We start from the raw sequence: 19,226 nt of genomic DNA on the forward strand, positions 1-19,226 counted from the left end.
TACGATCGCTCTGATTGGCTGTTGAAAGTGAAACTGCCAATCAGAGCGATTTGTAATATTTCACCTATTATAACGGGTGAAATATTACAATCCAGCCATGGCCGATGCTGCAATATCATCGGCCATGGCTGGAAATACTAATGTGCCCCCACCCCACCCCACCGATCGCCCCCCCAGCCCCTCGATCTGGCCGGTACACTGCTCCGGCTCCCCTCCATCCAGTGCTCCGCTCCCCCCGTGCTCTTGTCCACTCCCCCCGTGCTCCAATCACCCCCCCATGCTCCAATCACCCCCCCTGCATTCCGATCCACCCCCCCGTGCTCCGTTCCACCCCCCCGTGCTCCGTTCCAGCCCCCCCGTACTCCGTTCCACGCCCCCCGTGCTCCGTTCCACGCCTGCCGCGCTCCGATTCCCCCCCTGTGCTCCGATCCCCCCCCGTGGTCCCCCCCCATCATACTTACCGATCCTGCCGGGGTCCCGTCCGTCTTCTCCCTGGGCGCCGCCATCTTCCAAAATGGCGGGCGCATGCGCAGTGCGCCCGCCGAATCTGCCAGCCGGCAGATTCGTTCCAAAGTGCATTTTGATCACTGAGATAGATTATATCTCAGTGATCAAAATAAAAAAAATAATACATGACCCCCCCCTTTGTCACCCCCATAGGTAGGGACAATAAAAAAATAAAGACATTTTTTTTTTCCACTAATGTTAGAATAGGGTTAGGGCTAGGGTTAGGGCTAGGGGTAGGGTGAGGGGTAGGGTTAGGGTTAGGGGTAGGGTTAGGGCTAGGGTTAGGGTTTCGGTATGTGCACACGTATTCTGGTCCTCTGCGGATTTTTCCGCTGTGGATTTGATAAATCCGCAGTGCTAAACCGCTGCGGATTTATGGCGGATTTACCGCGTTTTTTTCTGCGCATTTCACTGCGGTTTTACAATTGCGATTTTCTATTTGAGCAGTTGTAAAACCGCTGCGGAATCCGCACAAAGAAGTGACATGCTGCGGAATGTAAACCGCTGCGTTTCCGTGCAGTTTTTCCGCAGCATGTGTACAGCGATTTTTGTTTCCCATAGGTCTACATTGAACTGTAAACTCATGGGAAACTGCTGCGGATCTGCAGCGTTTTCCGCAGCGTGTGCACATACCTTTAGAATTAGGCTATGTGCACACGGTGCGGATTTGGCTGCGGATTGGCCGCTGCGGATTCGCAGCAGTATTCCATCAGGTTTACAGTACCATGTAAACATATGAAAAACCAAATCCGCTGTGCCCATGGTGCAGAAAATACCGCGCGGAAACGCTGCGTTGTATTTTCCGCAGCATGTCAATTCTTTGTGCGGATCCCGCGGCGTTTTACACCTGTTCCTCAATAGGAATCCGCAGGTGAAATCCGCACAAAAAACACTGGAAATCCGCGGAAAATCCGCAGGTAAAACGCAGTGCCTTTTACCCGCGGATTTTTCAAAAATGGTGCGGAAATATCTCACACGAATCCGCAACGTGGGCACATAGCCTTAGGGTTAGGGTTGGAATTAGGGTTGTGGTTAGGGTTGTGATTAGGGTTATGGCTACAGTTAGGATTAGGGTTAGGGGTGTGTTGGGGATAGTGTTGGAGGTAGAATTGAGGGGTTAGCACTGTTTAGGCACATCAGGGGTCTCCAAACGCAACATGGCGCCACCATTGATTCCAGCCAATCTTGTATTCAAAAAGTCAAATGGTGCTCCCTCACTTCCGAGCCCTGACGTGTGCCCAAACAGTGGTTTACCCCCACATATGGGGTACCAGCATACTCAGGATAAACTGCGCAACAATTACTGGGGTCCAATTTCTCCTGTTACCCTTGTGAATCTAAAAAGATGTTTGCTAAAACATCATTTTTGAGGATTGAAAAATGATTTTTTATTTTCACGGCTCTGCGTTGTAAACGTCTGTGAAGCACTTGGGGGTTCAAAGTGCTCACCACATATCTACATAAGTTCCTTGGGGGGTCTAGTTTCTAAAATGTGGTCACTTGTGGGGGGTTTCTACTGTTTAGGCACACCAGGGGCTCTGCAAACGCAATGTGACGCCCGCAGACCATTCCATCAAAGTCTGCATTTCAAAAGTCACTACTTCCCTTCTGAGCCCCGACGTGTGCCCAAACAGTGGTTTACCCCCACACATAGGGTATCAGCGTACTCAGGAGAAACTGGACAACAACTATTGGTGTCCAATTTCTCCTGTTACCCTTGGGAAAATAAAAAATTCTGGGCTAAATAATTATTTTTGAGGAAAGAAAACGTATTTATTATTTTCACGGCTCTGCATTATAAACTTCTATGAAGCACTTGGGGGTTCAAAGTGCTCACCACACATCTAGATAAGTTCCTTTCGGGGTCTAGTTTCCAAAATGGGGTCACTTGTGGGGGGTTTCTACTGTTAAGCCACATCAGGGGCTCTGCAAACGCAACGTGACGCCCACAGAGCATTCCATCAAAGTCTGCATTTCAAAACGTCACTACTTCACTTCCGAGCCCCGGCATGTGCCCAAACAGTGATTTACCCCCACATATGCAGTATCAGCGTACTCAGGAGAAACTGGACAACAACTTTTGGGGTCAAATTTCTCCTGTTACCCTTGGGAAAATAAAAAATTGCAGGCTAAAAGATCATTTTTGAGAAAATATTTTTTTTTTTTTATTTTCATGGCTCTGCGTTATAAACTTCTGTGAAGCACTTGGGGGTTCAAAGTCCTCACCACACATCTAGATTAGTTCCTTTGGGGGTCTAGTTTCCAAAATGGGGTCATTTCTGGGGGATCTCCAATGTTTAGGCACACAGGGGCTCTCCAAACGTGACATGGTGTCCGCTAATGATTGGAGCTAATTTTCCATTTAAAAAGCCAAATGGCGTGCCATCCCTTCCGAGCCCTGCCGAGTGCCCAAACAGTGGTTTACCCCCACATATGAGGTATCGGCGTACTCGGGAGAAATTGCCCAACAAATTTTATGATCCATTTTATCCTACTGCCCATGTGAAAATGAAAAAATTGAGGCGAAAATAATTGTTTTGTGAAAAAAAAGTACTTTTTCATTTTTACAGATCAATTTGTGAAGCACCTGAGGGTTTAAAGTGCTCACTAGGCATCTAAATAGGTTCCTTGGGGGGTCTAGTTTCCAAAATGGGGTCACTTGTGGGGGAGCGCCAATGTTTAGGCACACAGGAGCTATCCAAACGCGACATGGTGTCCGCTAACGATGGAAATAATTTTTCATTCAAAACGTCAAATGGCGCTCCTTCCCTTCCGAGCCTTATCATGTGCCCAAACAGTTGTTTACCTCCACATGTGAGGTATCAGTGTACTCAGGAGAAATTGCCCAACAAATTTTAGGATCCATTGTATCCTGTTGCCCATGTGAAAATGAAAAAATTGAGGCTAAAAGAATTTTTTTGTGAAAAAAGTACTTTTTCATTTTTACGGATCAATTTGTGAAGCACCTGGGGGTTCAAAGTGCTCACTATGCATCTAGATAAGTTCCTTGGGGTGTCTAGTTTCCAAAATGGGGTCACTTGTGGGGGAGCTGCAGTTTTTAGAATGGTGTCACTTTAGGGTATTTTCAGCCATATAGACCCCTCAAACTGACTTCAAATGTGAGGTGGTCCCTAAAAAAAATGGTTTTGTAAATTTCGTTGTAAAAATGACAAATCGCTGGTCAAATTTTAACCCTTTTAACTTCCTAACAAAAAAAAAAATTTTGTTTCCAAAATTGTGCTGATGTAAAGTAAACATGTGGGAAATGTTATTTATTAACTATTTTGTGTCACATATCTCTCTGGTTTAACAGAATAAAATTTCAAAATGTGAAAATTGCGAAATTTTCTAAATTTTCGCCAAATTTCCGTTTTTATCACAAATAAACGCAGAATTTATTGACCTAAATTTACCACTAACATGAAGCCCAATATGTCACGAAAAAACAATCTCAGAACCGCTAGGATCCGTTGAAGCGTTCCTGAGTTATTACCTCATAAAGGGACACTGGTCAGAATTGCAAAAACCGGCAAGGTCTTTAAGGTCAAAATAGGCTGGGTCATGAAGGGGTTAAAATAACCAAAAAATTTCGTTCAACTTCACAATTGTGGTCTACTTATTATTGATGCTTCACCAAAATTATCATTTGGTATCTTTATGTTTGAAGCATGATATGTGGGAAAAGGTTGAAAAGTTCTATTGAGCCGAATACTTTCCCAAGGCACTGTATGTAATGTTTGGGGTAATTTAAATTAAAGTGATAATTAAAAAAAACTTAGTAAAAATAATAATAATATTTATTCTATAGTAATTGCATCGCTAGGAAAATATTAACATACCAAGCGCACACCCAGAAATGCAGTGCCCGCGACCTTGTAGTGAACCGTAACAATCTATATGATAACTTTTGCAAGGTTGAATTATTTTAATTGTAAAGACAAATCCCTTCAGTTCAGCTAGCAGAATCCTTTTGTGTTCCATGAATTAATTGTAACTAGGATTCATTGCTATCCATTGTTGATACATTCCTTCTTTGTTGCGGTGCTAATTGTTACGAGATTCACTCTTTGTGCAAGTTTAGTTTTAGATTACTCATGACGGGATTAAGCTTTTGTTTTTAATTTACATGAATAATTATGTGTTTCTCCCATTCTTTGTAATACACTTTTTTTTTTATTCAGGGGCAGAGAAAGTATCCTCTAGATATTTGTACATGAGTTTTTAAAGTTATAATTAATTTCTAAAAGCCTATGAAGATTTAAAGGAGAATCGTTAAACAATGACGATACTTCAAAATTAGGACAAGTATAAGGTGGCTTAAAAGCATTGTAAACCATTCTGAAAAATAAAGTAAAATGGTCTTAAAATACAAATGGATTACTTACCTAAATCATCATTGCATCATCTCTGCTGATCCAGTAATCATTGCTGGTCCTAATGATGTCACCTACCTTAATTGTTCAATGTCCAATGAGTTGCCTATCCTGAATTGAAAGCTCTCCTGCCTATTATGCTGTAAGCAGTTTCCCCAATGGATGAATAGGAGTAGAGGTACAAAATCTCCACTTTCTGGAATTCATCTGAGTGTCTCTACTGATGCATGGATTACACATGACAACAGGCAGTGAACAACAAGTTAAAAAGAAGGAAGACATGTAGAGGCCAAGTATTAGGAGTGTTTTTGTTTTTGTCAAAAATGTCATTTGGGACAAAAAAAGCACTTTACAATTTTGTTAGTCAATTAGATAGATCATCTTATGTTTATAAAATCTCAACTGTAATGGATTAATGTAAGAAAGCATTATTCCTCAATAATATATAGAAGGCTTGAGATTATATTTCACCACCAAAACTATAGGTCGTTTAAATTTAAACATGAGCGTAATTGCATTGAGTCATTTTATTAGTTTTTTCATTTCTAATTTTAAGGGATTACATTTCATAATTTTCACAAATCTCTACCCGTAATTATACAACATTTCTAAATATCAATAGTCAATTTATATACACTGCTCCAAAAAATATAGAGAACACTTAAACAACAGAATTATAACTCCAAATAAATCAAACTTCTGTAAAATCAAACTGTCCACTTAGGTAGCAACACTGTTTGACAATCCATTTCACATGCTTTTGTGCTAAGGGAATAGACAACAGATGGAAATTATTGGCAATTATCAAGACAATCAATAAAGGAGTGGTTCTGCAGGTGGGGACCACAGACCACATCTCGGTACCAATGCTTTCTGGCTGATGTTTTGGTCAGTTTTGATTGTTGGTTGTGCATTCACATTCATGGAAGCATGAGACGGACTCTACAACCCACTCAAGTGGCTCAGGTAGTGCAGCTCATCCAGGATGGCACATCAATGCGAGCTGGGTAAGAAGGTTTGCTATGTCTGTCAGCGTAGTGTCCAGAGGCTGGAGGCGCTACCAAGAGACAGGCCAGTACACCAGGAGATGTGGAAGGGGCGTAGGAAGGTGGCAACCCAGCAGCAGGACTGCTACCTCAGCCTTTGTGCAAATAGGAACAGGAGGAGCACTGCCAGAGCCCTGAAAAATAACCTCCAGCAGGCCACAAATGTGCATGTGTCTGCACAAATGGTTAGAAACTGACTCCATGAGGATGGTCTGAGTGCCTGACATCCACAGATGGGGGTTGTGCTCAGAGCCCAACATCATTCAGGATGCTTGGCATTCGTCACAGAACACCAGGATTGGCAAATTCGTCACTGGCACCTTGTGCTCTTCACAGATGAAAGCAGGTTCCCACTGAGCACATGTGACAGACGTGACAGAGTCTGGAGATGCCATGGAGAGCGATCTGCTGCCTGCAACAACTTTTAGCTTGACCGGTTTGGCAGTGGGTCAGTAATGGTGTGGGGTGACATTTCTTTGGAGGGCCGCACAGCCCTCCATGTGCTCTCCAGAGGTAGCCTGACTGCCATTTGGTACTGAGATGAAATCCTCAGACCCCTTGTGAGACCATATGCTGGTGCGGTTGGCCCTGGGTTCCTCCTAATGCAGGACAATGCCAGACCTTATGTGGCTGGAGTGTGTCAGCAATTCCTGCAAGATGAAGGCATTGAAGCTATGGACTGGTCCACCTGTTCCCCAGACCTGAATCCGATTGAACATAATTGACACATCATGTCTTGCACCATCCACTAACATCACGTTGTGTTAGGAGTCGAGTTCCCACCGCTGCACAGGGGGAATCTCGAGCTGTGTCTGCTGCAGTCTCCCATTCTGCATCGGCCGCAGTGGAGCCTGCTTAGCGGAGATGTCGGTCCCAGCATCTCATTGGATCTGATACTGTGCAAAGGGTTACTGCTGCCTCTCCAGGCTCTGCTATTGTACCCTTCACTGGTCTGTGACGAGCAGGCTTTTCTGGGACTAAGTCCTGCTTTGCACACACTGAGCATGCCGAGGGTAAGATCTCTCAGTGGAGGTCACATGCTCAGGTACTGCAGCAACTTCCTTTGGTCCTTCTAAGAAGGTCCTGAAGTTGCTGCAGCTATAAAAGGTTCTCATGACCGCACAGCCATGCGCTAGTATCAAATATGTACGAGCTCGGCGCCCCTCGGTGCCCCTAGAATGCTGGTACCTCGGGCGAGGAGTTTCTCATGAGTGAATTCAGGGCTGGCTAATAGCCATTAGCATTCCGGATCACCCGGAGAGGAGCAGTGTGTTTGGTTGGGACTGCATGACCACTGTCGGCTCTACTCAGTAGCTGTGTCCCCTGTGAGCTAAACAGGGCACAGCGTTCTCTTTACTACAGGCTCTGTGAAGTAACAGAGTTCATTTATACTAATTTACTTCACCGCCTTACTTAGCAGCAGGTTCTTTCCTGCACGGTGGATCCCGGGTTGCGAACACACCTATCTCGTCTAATAAATATATTCGGTGCATTCCGCCAACCCTTACATGTTGCACCACAGACTGTCCAGGAGTTGATGGATGCTAGTCCAGCTCTGGGAGGAGATCCCCCCCAGAGATCATCCACCGCTTCATCAGGAGCATGCCCAGGCAATGTAGGGAGGTCATACAGACACGTGGAGACCACACACAGTATTGAGCATAATTTCCTTGTCTTGAGGCATTTCCACTAAAGTTGGAACAGCCTGTAACTTCATTTTACGCTGATAATTTTTAGATTTTATTGTTCTCAACACATTCCACTATGTAATGGATACAGATTTACAACTGGAATATTTCATTTAGTGATATCTAAGATGTGGATTTTAGTGTTCCCTTTATTTTTTTTGAGCAGTGTACTTTTTCCTGGACAGTCTGACACCTACTATATGCTAGTACCAGGGAGATATTGCAGAAATTCTTACTTTTGACTCCCATGATTAACAGGAAAACCCTTTTCCATATGATTTAATAGGTCATATGACTGTCATACAGCAAAGCCACTCCTCTGCAGCACTCGGTGAAGGATTCAGGTCCATCGCCTTTTTCATGGACAGTTATTCATCTGAATGATTAAAGTGTAATACTACATATACCATGGTCAGGGAATGCATGTCAAGCTGCAATTCTGTCCTGCCATATTAGGGTTTCCAGAAGCCATAACTGCAGTGATCAGCTAAAGAGAATATGTCATCAGGTTGTGCTATGTAATCTGACAACAGCATGGTGTAGTGCCTGAGAAACAGAATTCAGCGATGTATCACTTATTAGACTGTGTGCTGTTATTTCTATATAATAAATGTTTTATCCCCAGGAGATTATCACTGCCTGGACTGATGGTCTTGTGGACCTTGGTCCGACCACACCCCCTACTCTGACCAGCAGCTTACTGTCAATAGACAATACACACAGAAAGCTGTGGACAGTGGCAGCCTTTGAGCTCTATATGCTACATCTAAAAACCCTGTACCACAGCTACTGCACCCTGTAAACTAAGTTATACATGGTTGGAATTAGGGTCTCTCTGCCTATATCATGCTGCTCTCAGATGACGTAGCAAAAACTTGCTCACAGATTCCCTTTAATTGCCAGACTGGTTTTAGTATTGGCAGATCTAGTGATACACCATAATGTCACTTTATACCTTTAATTAACATAAAGAAGTACAAAGTAAAATATTAAGCCAAAATGATATCTATAGAATATAATGTATAGTGATTGTGTTGGAAAATTGTAGAATGGTGACTAGAAGTATAAAATAGGAATATAATACTAAAATGATACACTTGCTCATATTGGGATATTACAGTACCTCTGAACGAAACAAATGTCTTTTTTTTTAAATGATGGTAATATGATGTGCCTTTAATATTACAGCAATTATATTCTCTGATAGAACATTGAAGGAAAGTGAATAAGTGAGGAGGGAATGACAGGCTATTAAATGTAAGCTCCGGGTAATGTGCATAATATGTATAATCTGGTGGATAGAAAAACGGAAGACAATAATGTATTGTGGGATAATCTTCAATCGGTTTAATTAAATGGTAAAAAACCTGTTATAATAGGCTAAAGGAATACAAGACGGTCCAGCCTCAAATGGAAGCGCAACAAAGCAATAAAAGGGTTGTACTTAGTAATATATGGATTAAAAAATTGCAACTTTTCTTGATAAGTTTTCCGGAAGTTAAAACCCTCATTCACACATTAGAGCTGTATGTACCAAGCCTGGAAGTCAGCACAGAAAGATGCCGATTCAGAAAACCTAACTTTTATTGGTTAAATTATTAGGAATTTGTCAACTGTGTCTGGCTTTCACCCTGCCATGATGCCCAAAAACACAATAATGACACAGAGGATATCTGTGACTATGCACTGTACGTGAAGTATGGGGTTACGTATTATGGGAATGTGGATACTTTGGGCCGATTCACAGTCCTAATATTGACCAGCTCCACCCACTTTGAAAAGTCCCACCCCTCTATAGTTGACTGACAGGTATCTTCTAATATCAGTCATAGGGACTGGAAGCAGTGTGGGGAGAAGCTCCCGGGGTTTGCCTTGAGCTAGTCAGCCAAGATATATAATTCCCTGCTATTAAAATATGTATAATCTGAAATCCTAGAACCAGAAACACATGGGCTACTTGCACATTGAACAAGTCTGTAGGAACCTGTTCACACCACCAAAAAACTCGAAGACACAAAAGAGCACAGTGAGGTCAAAAATACTCTGTTGTAAAAATATCACAGTAATAAGCAAGTGCTTGTCAAAAGATGGAAAAAACAGGGTATTTAGTTGATACGTTTTTTTGTAAAAAAATGTATACTAAGCTGCTCCACCAATCGTCAAGGTATACACTTATAGAGCAGTCCTACCTAATGTATATAATCCCTATCTGATGTATTTAAAAACCTGATCATCTGTATAGTACCTGTATGAGCAGGGTTCAGAGAGGGAATATCCATGTGGACATGCTGGAAGGAACAGCTTTGATGCAAATGACCCACAGAGGAGTGGTGGACTCCCCAGTCTTGTAGAAACAAGATAACAATTATAGAACCAGAAACACATGGGCTACTTGCACATTGAACAAGTCTGTAGGAATCTGAAATCCTGCAGCAATTCAGAGTACAATATATACCTGGATTGTAATCGCGCAGCTGGTAATAACCAAAAAGAAGTAATCCTAACTGCAACTTTTAATTAAAAATGACCTTATAGCAGTACGTCTTTTTGGTTATTATCTCTATTAGTCTCCATTTCTATGATATGTAATTGAAGTTCCTAAATTGAAAGCCGGTGTCTGAATCAAGGTGCCCAAAATGTTGACAGCATGAATCTCATAACATGCTTCTTTTAAGCAGATATACCTGGAATTGGTAAACTACATTCTCCCTAAGGCCACAGTCACACACTCAGTATTTGGTCAGAAATTTATATCAGTATTGGTATGATAAAACCAGGAGTGGGTGATAACTACAGTAGTGGTGACGTGTTCCTATTATACTTTTCCTCTGATTGTTCTTGATTTTGGCTTACAAATACTGATGTAAAATACACCACCCTTCCGGTCCTTGTCGCATATTCAGATCAGTGTCAGCAGAGCTGAATTCCCCCAAACCCTGGGAGGATTCCGAGCATGCTCCCGCCATGATCATGGTCCATAATGTCACCGCATGCACCACCACACCGTGGATGCATGTGCAGAAACCTCCCAGGCTTAGAAAGCCCATAGGTTATGGCCTTGCGGCCTAGACCTTGGGGATTTCAGCATCACCATCGCCAATCCAAAGATGTGATGAAGATTGGACAAGTGGCAATGAGGAACGGAGAAAACAGAGAGGTGAGCAAAGAGCTGAGTATAAAGATTTGTATTATTTTTGATATGGTACAAGTTATTAGAGAGGCAACGGAGCATAATAACAGATATTACATTAGCGGAATATCCAATAGTAGAGAAAACACACATCCGCACTGTTCAAAGGTCCAACTCAGTGACCGTATTATAATATCGGTCTAGCACCACAGAAAGTGATACTGGCTGTATGAATCCTTTACACCTGAATCAACGGGGTGCTGCTGCCAGGAAAAATGTGTGCAGAATCCAAATGGCAAAAAAGAAAAAGTAGGCGCGCACTTACCCTGTTGCGGTGAATATCACTTTATTAGGACATATAAACAAACGGATAGCAGGGAGGGATAGGGTCAGCCACGGACAACGATCGTTTCGTGCTCTACGGCACTTCAACGGGTCCTCTTGAGGACCCGTTGAAGTGCCGTAGAGCACGAAACGATCGTTGTCCGTGGCTGACCCTATCCCTCCCTGCTATCCGTTTGTTTATATGTCCTAATAAAGTGATATTCACCGCAACAGGGTAAGTGCGCGCCTACTTTTTCTTTTTTGACATTAGCGGAATATAACTGCTCCACCAAAGTGAATTTCCGGGAAGAAGCCCCAACAGGCGAATTAGAATTTCGCTCATCTCTACTAATTAGTACTTTGAAAAATCTATCATCTATTTTTTTTTAATACTTATTGGAACTTTTGGATCTACTGTAATTTTAATTCTTTTAATTCCAAATATATTCCATGTGCATGTATAACAATGGATACTTTGTACAGTCGGTGTGGGAAAGGTTAAATAAAATGTCAAGTAGAGAGTTTTGTTTCCTTCCCCATGTTGTCCTATCTATCATAGCAGGTTTCTGGCACCTGAGACACACTGTGCATATCATTGATATTTACCAGAACAGGTTGTTCTTCAATTATCTCCATAATTGCCTTTGATTTTGCTTCATGGCTGATTCACGTGCTGTTAAGCGAAGCACCCTTTCAACTAAATTGCTGCAATGTCGTTACATAGAATAGGCTTGGTATTCCCATTGTAAGGGGAGCTGACATTGGGCTTCGTATCTCTTGCACCAGTATTGACTTTATTGATGCATTTATTTATTTCAGACAAGGGAAGTGTTTGCGTTGCAGGATGTGGCAGGCGCTGAATCCTATCTGCGTATTGACAGGGTGTTTTACAGGCATAGGGGCATTAATGAGGTCTCAGTCCCTTTGTGCCGAAGAGTATAAAGCGTTCTATAGAAACACTTCATGGGGACTTTATTTGTCCGTTTCTCACATAGAGATCGCTAAGAGTAATTCAGCATTCGCACCAATAAAACCTATTTCCAGAGTAAACACTTTACTAGCTGTAGAAAAATTAGCAATCCTTCTGACAGCTGTTTCTCTTCTGCCACCTTTAGGTACATATCAGCCAAATTATAGACATGGATGTCCGTGGGACGTCCAATTACTGAATATATCCTCAGGGGTAGAAAGGAATGGCAATTTACCTAAGTAACCAGACAGAGACCAATGCCATGAGCAATACTGTCACCGAGGCCTTTACAACAAATCAATATGAGGATGAACTCCAGACAGTGAACATTTCAGGCGGTGGATCGGTAAGGCTAAGTTCACACTTGCGTTTGGCTGGTCTGGATGTGTACTTCCTCTCTTAAGTTCCGCCTACTACCGCATGTGTCCTGCATACCTATCTTTTTACGTTGGGTACGCAGGGACATGCGTTGTATGCGGATGCGTCCCCATGCAACGTTTTGACTTGCCCGCCGAACGCACTGGAAAGTAAAAAGTTTACATTCCCGTGCATCTGCAAATCTTTTTATTAGCCAACCTTGTTCAAATAAATTGTTTCAGCTTGACGCACATGTGACTTCATGCCAGGCATACTACTCCAAATGCCATGAGGTAGGAGGTGGATCTCATTACTACCATCCAACAGCCTCAGATTATGGCCAGGGTCTTGGGACGAGTCCTGAAAATCAGTTTGCACCAACTGCAATCACATGTAAGTGAGAATTCCCCATAAAAATGTCAAAAAGCTACCCTAAAATCCAGTTTCTTTTCTCTGGCTGGGGAGCTTAATATACAGTAGTTTAAATTTATACAATTTTTACAAATATCTAAATTCTTATCCCATTATCATTGCAGGTGGGATTAGAATAAACAGTAACACCTATAGGGGCGGCCTGGTGGCGCAGTGGTTAGTACAGCAGCCTTGCAGCGCTGGGTTCCTGGGTTCAAAAACCTCACCAAGGACAACATCTGCAAAGAGTTTGTATGTTCTCTCCGTGTTTGCGTGGGTTTCCTCCGGGTGCTCCGGTTTCCTCCCACATTCCAAAGACATACCGATAGGGAATTTAGATTGTGAGCCCCATCGGGGACAGCAATGATAATGTGTGCAAACTGTAAAGCGCTGCGGAATATGTTAGCGCTATATAAAAATAAAGATTATTATATAGTAGATAATATAGGATTCTCCATTCATGATAGATGACGGTCACAGCTCACCTCCTCCTTCCACAATGAAACCTGCACAGCATGCCTAGACAAGTCTCCCACAGAAGTCAATGAACAAGTATATTGTTTCCTATGGTCAGTCTGGCTGCAGTAAAGTATACGTATCTTGGCCTGGCCCCATAATCACACACAGAAAGCAGAATTAAAAATAATAAAGAAAAATCTACTACCGGAAAATGAAACCAGGTGACTTAAAATGATTGTTTAATAGTAATATTTATCTGGTTTTAACAAATTCCCTTACACATTGATTGCAGCATTCACCATGAATAACAAAGAGAAATGAATGTGAAAAAACTATTCTGACTAATGAGGAACTTTATTAGTATAATGTGATATTTTTTACAGCAGAGACACAGCAATCATTAAGATTTTTACTAATCCTACATCTAAGGAGAGACTCCTGACATTAATAGCTTTTTGACAGATAAAAAAAAAATATATTAAAAATGGATGTCTTCAAATGGCAAAATTTTAAACTTCCTAGCATTCTGCTTTGTCAGTTCCTTCAGCCGATTCCTTTTTTTATTACAATGTGTCCTGATATGTCTTTGTTGCAACCAACCACTGACCATAATGGTGATATCAGGAAGGAAACTTTTTGTAAATTTTTGGTTATTTTAGGAGTATTCTCTGTTTGCACAGTTTTGTTTTTTTTTTTTATTCGTTTTTGGAGCTGAAACTGAGCAGAAACTTTCCAAGTCATCCACCCAATCTCAAAGCTCTTCCTCATTTTTGAGTTTCTGCTAAGATTCTGTCCCAAAAACTCAGCAGAAAGACTCTACGTGCACTTCCTACAATGTTATATCAAATCACTAAAATATGCCTTATCAATTATGATCCTCGGGGGGGTCCAACCTCGGAGACACAGATGATTATGAAAAGGAAGGGTCAGAATTCACTTAAGGTACCGTCACACATAATGATTTCTTTAACGATATCGTTGCTTTCTGTGAGGTAGCAATGATATCGTTAACGAAATCGTTATGTGTGACAGCGACCAACGATCAGGAGATTGTTGGTCGCTGAGAATGATCAGGACCTTTTTTTTTGTTGCTGATCACCCGCTGTCATCACTGAATTGGCGTGTGTGACGCCGATCCAACGATAAGTTCACTGGTAACCAGGGGAAACATCGGGTTACTAAGCGCAGGGCCGCACTTAGTAACCTCATATTTACCCTGGTTACCATTGTAAATGTAAAAAAAAGTACATACTCACATTCCGGTGTCTGTCACGTCCCTCGCCGTCAGCTTCCCGCACTGACTGTGAGCGCCGGCCGGCCGTAAAGCACAGCGGTGACATCACCGCTGTGCTCTGCTTTACGGACGGCCCTCACAGTCAGTGCGGGAAGCTGATGGCGAGGGACGTGACGGACACCGGAATGTAAGTATGTAGTGTTTTTTTTTTTTTACATTTACAATGGTAACCAGGGTAAATATCGGGTTACTAAGCGCGGCCCTGCACTTAGTAACCCGATGTTTACCCTGGTTACCCGGGGACTTTGGCATCATTGGTCGCTGGAGAGCTGTCTGTGTGACAGCTCCCCAGCGACCACACAACGATTTACCAACGATCACGGCCAGGTCATATCGCTGGTCGTGATCGTTGGTAAATCGTTTAGTGTAACGGTACCTTTAGACTTATACTCTGAAAAGCGGCATTATTTGGTCACTAGATGGAAATAGGTTTTAGTTGCCTCCACATTGGGTGATTGGAACATCACTGTGCAGGGAAAAACTGTGAAAGAGCAACACTGTTTAAAGGAGTTGTCCCCTACTGGACTATCCTTTCTTACCTGCAATAGTCCATAACATAAAATAAAAAAAATAAACGCCTCCCATATTGGCAAAATTTGCTATGTGTCTCAAGGTGTTTACTAGACATTGTTACGTCTTGTGACCGTAACAGCCAGTAGGGGACAAAAAAAAAAGCCTTAACAGAACAAAAACAATGAAACAAAATGAATACATTGGTGTTCCTCAGAAGTAGACTGTGCATAATGACATGTAGAACAAAAATCTATATAACCTAGAATTTGTCAAATTAATGGTTAGCGACAGAGCTGAGGTTACCACGATGCCAGGGCTTAATTTCTTGAATAAAAGTAATTTGACAGGTAATTACATATTAAAATTAATAGTGAATGTTCCGAGCATGCATATTTGGAAATGACTATGGAAATGTCAATGTTGTATGACCCCACTCAAATAGACCTCCCTGCAGAATACACCGCACGTGAAAAACTCATTCCATTCTACGGTCTCCTACATGTATGCCATGACATCCGCTGTGCCCCTTCCATATTTAGTAGTGTATTCCTGTGTATTAGATATGCTATCTCACCACTATACTGTATTGCCTTGTAGAAAATAATAAAAAGTGACTTACTTTCAGGGCTTATCTCATGGAGAGGTTTTTTCTCTAAAAAAAAAAAAGAAATAGGAGAAAGGTGTACTTAATATTGGGACTATATTCAGTGTACAGATTGTCTGATATGTTAAGTATGTAAAAAATGTATTTGCATAAATCAGCTTAGAAACATGCTACATACGAGGTGACGATTTTGTCAGTTCAAGGTCATTGCCACTTTTGGAATCCAATGTATCTGAACATCAGCCATTATAACAATTTATAATAGAGACTCAAAATGTGAAAAATATTTCTTAAAGCCATATTAAAAAAGTTTCATGTCACTGCAATAATATCTAAGAATTAAAACAAAAGACGGTGCTACCTGTAATATTCTAAATGTTCCTAAAAGCTCAATGGTTATGGATATTTATAATACTCTACTTTATATGTGGTTTTACTCACGCTTCTACTTACACACATACACCTCCCTATGTGACAACCTCAGTCTTCGTCTTGAAAATGAATGAGATTGTCACAGCTGTCTCCAACTATGTTGCTAAAGTACCCTGATGAAGAAGGACGCTGTTCCTTTGAAACGCGTTGGTAGCGCTTTTTGGCCCCACTATTGCTCCATAGCCTTTTGTGACGTCACACGCCAGATAGCTCTGTCGGCCATCTTTCCCCGTCTTTTCTCTCCGCACGCATCCAGAGACGCCACCGGCCGGGGCTCTCTCTGGCTCTGCGCAGCACACCTCCACCTGTGGTCCGCGGACGCCCGCCTCTCCCCTGCCACTGCAGACTCTCCAGCTCTCCGCGATCAGGGCTTTGCCTGTCTTTGGTGAGCCCCATGCCTATCCATCTACTATCTTGATGCATAGCGCCATATTACCATCACGTGAGTTTCTCTTTAGTGCTGCACCTGCTACATGTTTGCACCCTACAGGCGTTCAGATATAATGTTAGAAGTATTCATACTTACATTTATATTTTACTGTCGCTGTTTCTTAGCTATATATTTGTGCAGCCTGCAGGAGACCAGACTTTAGTGTGTGACATACATCGGATCCTTCGGAGGCACACCACCTATTTCATAGCCACGTGTATTGTATGTGCTGATATCTATATAATAGGTTAGTGTGTATTCTATATGTACCTCACTTATTACCAACTCTGTATTAATTATCATCAGACCAATATACATCATATATTTCGTTATAGAGACACACATCATCTATTCCTCAGTGTCACTATTCCCTCAAGCGCGGTTTCGACTCTTTTCCAGTCCCTATGTTGCTAAAGTATTTAGGCTACTTTCACACTAGCGTCGTGCACTGCACGTCGCTATGCGTCGTTTTGTAGAAAAAACGCATCCTGCAAAAGTGCTTGCAGGATGCGTTTTTTCTCCATTGACTTGCATTAGCGTCGCATTGCGACACTTTGCCACACGTTGCAACCATTGTGCGACGGTTGCGCTGTATTGTGGCGGACCGTCGGCTGCAAAAAACATTACATGTAACGTTTTTTGCTGCCAACGGTCCACCATTTCCGACCGCGGATGCGCTGCAAAAATGCATCCGCTGCCCCCGTTGTGCGGCGCATTCACTGCTAGCGTCAGTACATCGGCCCGATGCTAGTGTGAAAGTAGCCTTAGATGTTAATATAATCTTGCATGAAATTATGTAGCAATATACGGTATGTATAATTAATCGATATTACCACACAAAACCCTCCTCTAATTTGATATTGTTTTGAAGATTCCTTGACACTAGATTCATGAGAATAATAGATTGAAAGGTTGAATTAAGATTATTTTATATTCACTTTAAAACCTTTAACCTTCCAAATCGTTAAGAGAAAACATAGCTACTGAACAAAAGAATGCTGACCATTATTAGGGTAGTCTCACAAATCAATGTCATATTGGTAACATCTGATATCCTAGTCCAAGCAGTGAAGATGTAACTGCTAAATAAGTGTGATGCTACTCAATTTCCAAATGTCTCCCCTCTGCATTTTGTGGAGGCTGCATTGACTATATTGCCTAACCATATGGCCTTAAAAACATAATTATGCTAATAGCTCATTACTAATTAGTGATGGTCAAGCTTGCTGAGCACTGCTCGATACTCGATCGAGCATCGGGGTGCTTGATCAAGTAGCAAGCAGTGCCGAGTATCACGTGATACTTGAGTGCTTGGATCATCCGTAAGTTAATTATCTGAGGCATTGGAGAAAGAGAGAGATTTTCCATCCTCTGGAAACATGCTCGAAGTCTACCATTCACTTCCATTATGCTCACTACTCGAGTGGAGCAGGTCCAAGCATTTCACTACTCAATCAACACTATGACCAATTTATTTTCCCTAATTATACTTTCTTGTCTCCAGTTCATTCTTAATGCTCTTATTTCTGTCCAGTTGCTACACCGATGTCTCTACCCTGTGCCAGTTATTGCACAGGTTGCCCATCTGCTGTAGAATACATCTTAAACTTATCATTCAAACCCAAAAAGGCCTCCACCATTCTACAAGATGCCACATCTTGTCCTTCATTACTATCTACCACCTTAGCCATGCTCTCTATACTGCTAGCTAGACTATACGATCAACCTCTATAATCCAAACATCCCACTTGCGTCTCCAAGACAGGAGAGCCACTTATAGGCTGTAGTCATGAATGCAATGTGAACATCAATAGTGGACGCAACAGGAAGTAAAAGGAAAGAGTAAAGATTGATAGATTTAATGAATTTTGTATCTATTTCCATGTTAGGCCTCAAAGTCCACTGGTAGAGAGACTGTATTTTTTATGTGCAATACTAAAATAAAGATTTTAAAGTTAAAAGCTAAAACATAAAAATTTCTTATGTCAATTATCCAGTCTTACAAAGAAGCATTTTGAAAAATATGTGAAATTGTCTCTTCTAGAAACTTGTGACGAATTGCAGGACTGAATTTCATGATTGATAGACAAATAATTTCCACGAATAGCAATTATATGCTTTTTGTGCTCTTATCTTCTCACACAAAATGGTCAAGGCTGTGATGTTGACAGCACTTTATAAGTAACATGATATCTTGATTGAGTTTGAGAGTAAAAATGGCTTTCTATAGAAAGGATGTAACTAATCATAAACTGATTGCCAACTTGATGTTGGTAGACATGATGCAAAACAAAATAACGATTTCACATCTAAATCATGTTAAAACAAATTATATGGTGTTGTTGTAGAAAGAAAGCCATACTAGACAGCAGTTGACTTACACAACTTTGTAGCTCGCCATGAGATTTTTCTAGTGACGTGAATGAGCGAACAGTTTATCTGCAGTTGTCACGTGCTGTAGATGTTGTGGTTTATGCCAAATGAAAGAACTCCAGATCAGAAGACAAGTAATGGCAGAAAGTCATCAGTCATCATCTGCACAGTGTAAATATAAATGGGTTTTCCAAGCTTGAAATATAAAAAATATCTAATACCACCTACATTAGTTACTGTATGAGTTAATGCTCGAAAAGTGATGGCACAATATGATAAGTGGAGGTGAGCAGATCAGGAAAAATGCTAATTTGT

General features: G+C 41.7%; 1 protein-coding gene across 5 annotated transcripts in view; it reads right to left on the minus strand.

Annotated features, from left to right (window-relative positions):
• The window catches only part of UNC5D (unc-5 netrin receptor D), a 968,940-nt gene that overhangs the window by 249,475 nt on the left and 700,239 nt on the right, over window positions 1-19,226 (minus strand). For 3 of the 5 annotated variants that reach the window (XM_069766506.1, XM_069766504.1, XM_069766505.1), the window contains exon 8: window positions 15,692-15,724. The exons of the other annotated variants lie outside the window; for them this stretch is intronic. In XM_069766506.1, coding sequence (XP_069622607.1) covers window positions 15,692-15,724 — 33 coding nt within the window. The remainder of the gene's footprint in view (window positions 1-15,691; window positions 15,725-19,226) is intronic. 5 annotated transcript variants of the gene reach the window in all.

Source organism: Ranitomeya imitator, chromosome 4 (assembly GCF_032444005.1).
Source record: "Ranitomeya imitator isolate aRanImi1 chromosome 4, aRanImi1.pri, whole genome shotgun sequence".
Taxonomy (NCBI): domain Eukaryota; kingdom Metazoa; phylum Chordata; class Amphibia; order Anura; family Dendrobatidae; genus Ranitomeya; species Ranitomeya imitator.